This window comes from Limulus polyphemus, unplaced genomic scaffold (genome assembly GCF_000517525.1).
Source record: "Limulus polyphemus unplaced genomic scaffold, Limulus_polyphemus-2.1.2 Scaffold6251, whole genome shotgun sequence".
Classification (NCBI taxonomy): Eukaryota; Metazoa; Arthropoda; class Merostomata; order Xiphosura; family Limulidae; genus Limulus; species Limulus polyphemus.
Window position 1 is genome coordinate 4912 of NW_013671861.1, and position 7726 is coordinate 12637.

Here is a 7726-nt window from a genome sequence, read left to right on the forward strand (position 1 = left end):
TACTAACTAACGTAACTAACTAACTAACTACTAACTACGTACTACTACTACTACTATATATATAAATGTGTACATTTGCTGTTGTATAAAGTTTTTCTTCATTACCCATTCAAGCCGTCTCCAGCCATTATTAGTTCGTGGTATATGAAATAAAACTGCAAGAAATACCAAACACCTCAGCTGTCACAAAATAATGCAAAAATTAATTAACCAAAGAAAAGTATCTTGAAGATATTGCAACTGAACAAGGTTCCCACAAATCGTTTCTCAAATTAATCTAGTATATTTCATTTTTGCAGTGAGCCCTCATCATTCTTCACAATGTGGTCTTCTTGGCTTTTTGATTAAGAAAATGTCTAGTGACTTTTCAGCAGTAATTACTCCTCTTGCCATGGGCATCCTTTACTGTGAATGTCACAAAGTTTTTAGTGAATTACTTTCAAAATTCAATTAAACTACTTTTTGTTTTTTCATGGTATATCAATTAGTATAGTATAAAATTGTAGCTAATAATCCATATTTTAATAATATACAAGTTTTAAGTTCTTAATTTTATAAGTCAGTGTTAAAAAAATCCTGAATCTCCCCTAGTGTGAGAAATATGACATTCTTTCTCTAGGCTCCTCATTTTTCTAATTTATTTACCATCCCTCCAAGAAGGAGAAAATTTGATGTAAATCACTAATTATAATATTCTCATAACTCAGATAAAACATAACTTTCATATCCTTTAATTTTGTGTGGTTACAGAGCCATGAAATATAAAATGCCATAACCACCTGTCACATCTTCATGATTTATTAATAGCTCTCTCTTTAATACTTTAATACTGTTTAATACTATATTATTTTTAACTAATGGATAGCTAAGGTTTTTATCTATTTAATGAAGACTTATATTACATTGTTTTATATACAGAAAAATGTTAATTTCTCTTTCAGTACATGCTTTGTTCCCATGGGAAATGCATCAACTAGCTTAGATGAATTGATAATGGCTCTTGTTGCATAATCTATAGCAGAGATGGTTAATATGGGTGTTAAAAACTTTAATTAAAATAAAAGTATAAGAACAATGTTTCGACCTTCTTAGGTCATCTTCATGTTAAAAAGACAGTTTGAAATGGACTGTTACTGGTCACATGTCTTAGGGACAAGAGTGTGAACAGGTAAGAGATTGTAGGGGCATAGCAGTTAGGTGATTAATATAGGTATAAAGGTGTTCCTTTATGTTGGTTCAATTTTGGTTTGAGTTCTTGTATAAATAGGGCTTCTTTGATTTTTTGTTTGGTAGCTTTTGTTTCTATACTTAATAATGTATTTTGATCTTTTGCAGATACAGGTTTAAAGGACTGAACTTTTGAAGACCAGATAAGAAATGTTTACCCTGAAGTTTTGCCACATTCCTGTGGTTAAAACGATCTCTAAGGTTTCTTTTCAGCATTTCAATACTTCTAAGTTTCTTTTGCTATGTGGAACTTCTCCCTCATTAGCTGGAAGGACTCAACACTTTGCCAATAATGCAAGAACAGCATTCAGAAGGGCAACAGCAGAAACACGAACAGCTCGAAGAAAGACTTTGCGTGAAATTATTATGGCACCTGCTGGAGAGTCAGGTATGAAGGGCAGTTTGATAATATGGAGCAATTCAGTTAACATTCACCTTTATTGCTTGAAGCAAAGGCAATACATTATTTCTATTGTGCATTGCCTAATGCTTGTAAAGAACTTGTCCCTCAAAACTTTGTATTATATAAAACAAACTTTAACCTGCTTCAAACTCACTAAACAAAGAGAACTGTGAAGAACATGTGTTTCAACCTTTTTTCAAATTTCAAGTAATTTAACTGTGTAGTTTTATGTCACTTATCTAATTAAGTAGCCACAAGAATGAATATTTATAAGTTACACAAAGTATAACATGTACATGTAAAATGTGGAATTATTTATTTGTTTTGCATTTAATATGGTGGATTAACAGTTGCATCCGTCATGAATTGTACATGTCATTCATGAGACGTGGGATTAACCATTTGGTTTTTTTACAAGTAATAGTGCATATAAACATTTCTTGGATAACTATACAATTTTATATGTTAGTGTTAATACATTATTAATAACTTCATATCAAAAAGCTATCTAACTAACTAAATATATATATACACATACTCTACTATTTGCTATTGTGTTTGATACATATGCTACTCTTCCCATCAGTAATTTGTTTTATTACTATTTGTTGCTCAAATATAACTGGTGAAGCTGAAAAATATAAGACTGATCTGTGAGTCTCTTCACACACCCTACATGTCCATGCTGATATGTGGGAAATATAAGACCGACCCTTTAGTATCTTCACATACTTTACATGTACATGCTGATATATGGTATATATAAGACTGACCCTTTAGTATCTTCCCATACTTTACATGTCCTTGCTGATATGTGGGAACTATGGGAGTGAATCTTAGGCTACCTCATTGTATTATGTTTGTGATATTTAGTATAGGACATTTCTCCATATTTGTAAAAGTGAAAAGTTGATAAAAAAATGTTTATATCCAGTCTAGACAACCATTGCTTATTTGTAGCTAAGCACAGACTTACATGATGGGCTATCTGTGCTTTACACAGCATGAGTATCGAAACCAGGTCTTTAGCATTATAAGTCTGCTGAGCTACTGGTGGTTAGACAACTGTATAACCTATGTATAAATTTCACCCATCTTAATACAGATACAATAAAAATGAGGAAAGTTTACTTGTTGCTCGAAACATTCTGATCTGAATAACATTATGTACACATTTTTTTCTGGAAATGATTTATTTCTGGTTTTTGAACAGAGATTATGTATCAAAATAGATTAAAACCAGAGAGATCCTACTTTAAATGCATGAAGTTTATAAGAAATACTGATTTAGGAAAATAAAAACCCCAAATTTTTACCTTTTAGATTTTCAGAAAAAAAATGTTATTAGTGGATTCTGGAAAAACTGTCAGTGAATAGACTATATCACTTTAAAACATTTTTGTGAAATAAACTGATTCACATTGTTGAAGCCTAGAAAGAAACAGATTTGTGTTGTTGAAGCCTGGAGGGAAACTGATTCACATTGTTGAGGCCTAGAAAGAAACATATTTATATTACTTTAGCAAGGAGGGAACCTATTCCAAGACATACTTGCCTCCCTCACACTACAGCTATCCCTCGACTCCCAGGGTTTCTTTCTCTGCTCATCTAAGCATTGGTCTGATTTTTTTTCTTGCTTGCTCCAGTCTTTTATACCCCAATTAATTGCCCTTGGTGATATTTGTGTTTTGACACTTTCCACCTATGGCAATGCACCCTCTATCCTGGAACTGTATATAAGCACCTCATTCAGCTGATGCTATCACTTTTTCTTAACAAAGCTATACTAACAGGTTTCGATTGTTTGGAGATACCTAGTTACCTAACTGATTTTCTTTTTTTTTCTTTCGATTGGGAAGCCAATTTATGGTATGAATTCTTGGATTATTGTTTACGGCATGGAGGCAAATCAGGTCTCTCCTATCTCATCTCTGATATCTAGCATTGCACAACAATTGGGGGGGGGGGTCACTCTCAGTTGAGATTGTCAGTGATATTTTCATAGTGAGGTGGAGACATATATTCACTTCAGTGGTGTTCCTCCAGGGGCTCTGAGGCTGCAATTGAGGGTGATCATGGACATTCTGGAGAGAATTTAGATTCGCTTTTTCCTGCGCCTTCTTTTGTTCTGTTGTCTTCTCAGTCCCCCAATGGGACAGTGATAAGTTTACAGACTTACAATTCTGGAATCCACGGCTCGATTCCCTATAGTGGACACAGCAGATAGCCCAATGTTGCTTTGCTCTAACAAAACAAATTTACCTGACAAAATATTGTCCCAAACAACAGTAATAAGACCAGTCTTTAAAAGAAATAAAGGAGGCCACTTTGGGATAAGCTGCCTCTGATTGGTTTTATTCAGTTGGTTCATTGAGTTACTCTTGAGCTTGCACTTACTTGATGGCTGAAAGATCCGGAATAGAATATTTGGTTTTCTCTCGATCCACTGACACTGATTTATTCAAAGAGGTTTACTGCTCAGTTACATGAAGTGACAGTTATGCCTTATCTGCCATGGTTGTTAGAACTACGTGATTTAGCCTACCACCACCAGGTAAAAGCATATTCTGACTCAAATAATACATCTGCTTCTTGAAATTAGGGGGTTCTAAGGCAGAGTTTATAGTTAATTTGAATAGATCAGTGTCCCTTGGTGGAACAGGATATCTATGGACTTACAACTCTAATATCTGATATGTTGTTTTCCTAACACTAAATTTTGTTGGAAGACTCATTGATGACAAGCATGAACCATTGTTAGTATGCACATTGGTTCGATTGTTGGCTTCTACATTCATCCTTGTTGTTGTTGGCATCTCAAATTTCATCAACTCCTACAGGGGGGGTCATAATTCTGCCTCTATTCAAGGGTCACGACCCCGACATCTGCCCCTTGATACATTGGTACCCAAAATAGATTCTGTTCATATCGAAGGGTTCCACTGTTCAGTCAGAATGTCACCAGCAGCGTTGGTGATTAATGTATGCCTTCGAGGTATGTGGGGGTTCTGCTCTGATAATATCTGGATGTGTGGTAACCTTAACTATGGATCCATGAGCACTAAAGGTCCTTGAGTCAGGATTAGTCATTTAGTGCACATTTTCACCACCATTATCCACCCAACCTTTTGGGTTTCTGTCTCTCACAGATCATCAGATTTTGGAACTTAGTTCTATGGCTATCAGAGTTTGGTTGGTCTGGGGGTAGTGGGAGAGTCGTGCTATTTCTTCCAGGGATTTATTCCTGTCGTTTGTTGGGCCTAAGAAAACAGGAGATTGGTGTCCAGTCATTGATCATTCTCATCTATATCAATGCCTAGATTCACAAGTGACTTATTCCTCAATCTGAGTTGCCATTTTGTACTAGGATTGTGGATATCCAAGTTTGTTATAGTTGGCACCTATCTGCAAATTCCCTTAGTGATGGTGTCCTACCAATATCGGCATTTTTGTGCACAAGGGTCAGGTACTGCAGTTCAGGGTTTTTACCTTCAGACTAGCATTGGCATCACATGGATTCCACCAAATCATATGAGCTTTATCTCGTCACCTCCACTCTTTAGCACTGTGCACATACCATTCCGTGGAAGACTGGTTACTGCTGGCACCATTTCATCAATTGTCAGAACATCACACCTGGATTCTACTTTCAGTGACAATCAAGGTAGGCTTCATTCTCATAGCTGAGATACATATTCTTATTCCAACTCACTATGTCATCAGTCTCAGTATTTTTTTTTCATTTTAGTTGGACTCAGCTGACTCTTACAGGAAGCTAGACTCTCACTAACTTCTCCTTCTCTCACTGCATGGAGGGTTCTTTCTCTTTTGGGAATAGGGACATCACTCGAATCCCTCATGCCTTTGGGAAGAATGCACAAGAGATCCTTTCAATAGTCTTTATGCGACCGAGGGATCATAAACATTGATTCACTGGATTCCCCAGTTTCCTTATTCAGGAGTTGTTAAGTCGGGACATTATTAAGATATGGGTTCCTCTCCCGCCACCTCGTCAAGAGATCCTTCTCTTTAGGAATGCCTTGCTTCAGGGATGAGGTGCATATACCAACAGTCAAGAATTGTAGGGTCTATGCATGAAGGATGAGGCTTTAGTCCTTCTTCCAAAGGGGATGCTTCATGGTCTGGACTTATTAAGGGGAAAATCGTCAGGCTTCACTCTGACAATTCTACAGTGGTGTATTGCATTTCCTGTTGAAGAGGCACTTGTTCTAGGGCTCCTTATTTTCAAATCTTGGACCTCCTTTCTCAGGACCACTCCTATCATCTCACCCTAGTAGCATGCCATGTTCCATCAGTGGTAACAGATTAATTGTTTGACCCAAACAGCATCTACCAACAGAACATATGCTGCATCACAAGGTTCTGTTGGATTGGCTCTCATTTTGAAACACTGATGATTGGTGGGTTGTCCACTCACGAACTACTAGCAATTTGGTCTCCAGTACCTCACCTTTGGGCTTTGGCAATGGATGCATTACAGCTCTAGGCCTTCCTTCCAATTCATATCTTATCCAAGGTACAAACTATGATTTGTTCTAATCCATTGTCAGGTCTTGTTGATATCACCAGATTGGCTGCTACACCCTGGTTTCTGCTTCTGCTGTACCTTCAGGAGTGCCCACCTCTTCCTCTTTCACCATCTCTATGGAGGCAGCCATGATCTGATGTGGTACACCTGGCTATCCAGAAGATCAGGCTTCAGTCATGGAGGTTATGCAATTCTTTGCAGGGATTCTGGGTTTAATTTCTAAAGTTGCCATGTATCTGTCTCATGATGGACATTTACTATTGGAAATGGCACACATATCGGCAATGGTGTATTGAGAAGAGGTTGAACTCACTTTGATCAGAAATGCCAACCATAACTCGTTTTTTTACCTTTGGCAAGGGTTTTTCATCTTCCACAATCAACCTGTATAAGTTGGCCTTATTGACTACTATTCAATACTCGAGACAAAAATTCTTTGAGTTCTCAGTACTCTCAGGATTCTTTGAGTTGCTTTGGTTTCTTTGTCCCAAACAGTCATTTCAGTTACCGACCTGGTATACTAAGGTTACATTACATGCCCTTTCTCATCACCTTTCCTAATTTATATCTTTACACTTTCCTTTACATAGATGATTTAATATCTATAAATAATATGAATTTTACACCAAACCTAATATATCCAACAGAGCTTACAACAGAAAGAACTAATAATAGTAATGCTATTTATTTAGATTTGGACATTACTTTTATAGAAGGTAAAGTGCAGTTGACTATTTTTGATATAACAAAATAATTTAATTTTCCCATTCCTGGTCTACCCACACCTAATAGTGTTATTCTGTGTATCATGTTAAAAGTTATTATTATATCTCAACTAAAACGGTTCTTAATAGTATGTATTAACTATAATTTGTTTTATGGATAATTTTTTATTATTAAGAAATAAATTGAAAGATAATGGCTATAGAGAAAGACAATTAAAGAAATACATTACTTTATTTTTTAATATATACAAAATATATTTTAGAAGCTAAACTATTGATAAAGGAAAATATCTTATAAATAAAATATAGAAAAAGTTAGTTATTTTATCTCATAAGTAGCTAATAATAATTTTTCAAGTAATTGTAATGAGTATAACTAGGATGGAAAGACTAACTTCAAGTAGCTGGGCTTGTCTCGGTATTTCCATGTTATACTTGAATAAATCTTCAGGAGAAAGGGAGGAGGTTGGGAGTTAAGAACTATATAAGAACTTTTAAGGTAGGGTGTATAGTTCTATTTAATATCTTTTTGTAAGGGTGGAAGGCTGGGAGTTTAATTAGTAGAAATATTAGAGTGGCTTTATTTTAATTCATTTCTACTTTAAGAAATTTAAGGGTACCTGCCTTCCCACAACTGGCTATAGACATGTTATACTTGAATAAATCTTCAGGAGAAAGGGAGGAGGTTGGGAGTTAGAACTATATAAGAACTTTTAAGGTAGGGTGTATAGTTCTATTTAATATCTTTTTGTAAGGGTGGAAGGCTGGGAGTTTAATTAGTAGAAATATTAGAGTGGCTTTATTTTAATTCATTTCTACTTT

At 35.6% G+C, this 7726-nt stretch overlaps 1 protein-coding gene across 1 annotated transcript in view; it reads left to right on the forward strand.

Moving 5' to 3' along the window:
• The window catches only part of LOC106473526 (growth hormone-inducible transmembrane protein-like), a 32743-nt gene that overhangs the window by 3824 nt on the left and 21193 nt on the right, over positions 1–7726 (forward strand). The window contains exon 2 of the mRNA XM_013934208.2: positions 1336–1615. Within this exon, the coding sequence (XP_013789662.1) occupies positions 1378–1615 (238 nt within the window). The 5' untranslated portion in view covers positions 1336–1377. The remainder of the gene's footprint in view (positions 1–1335; positions 1616–7726) is intronic.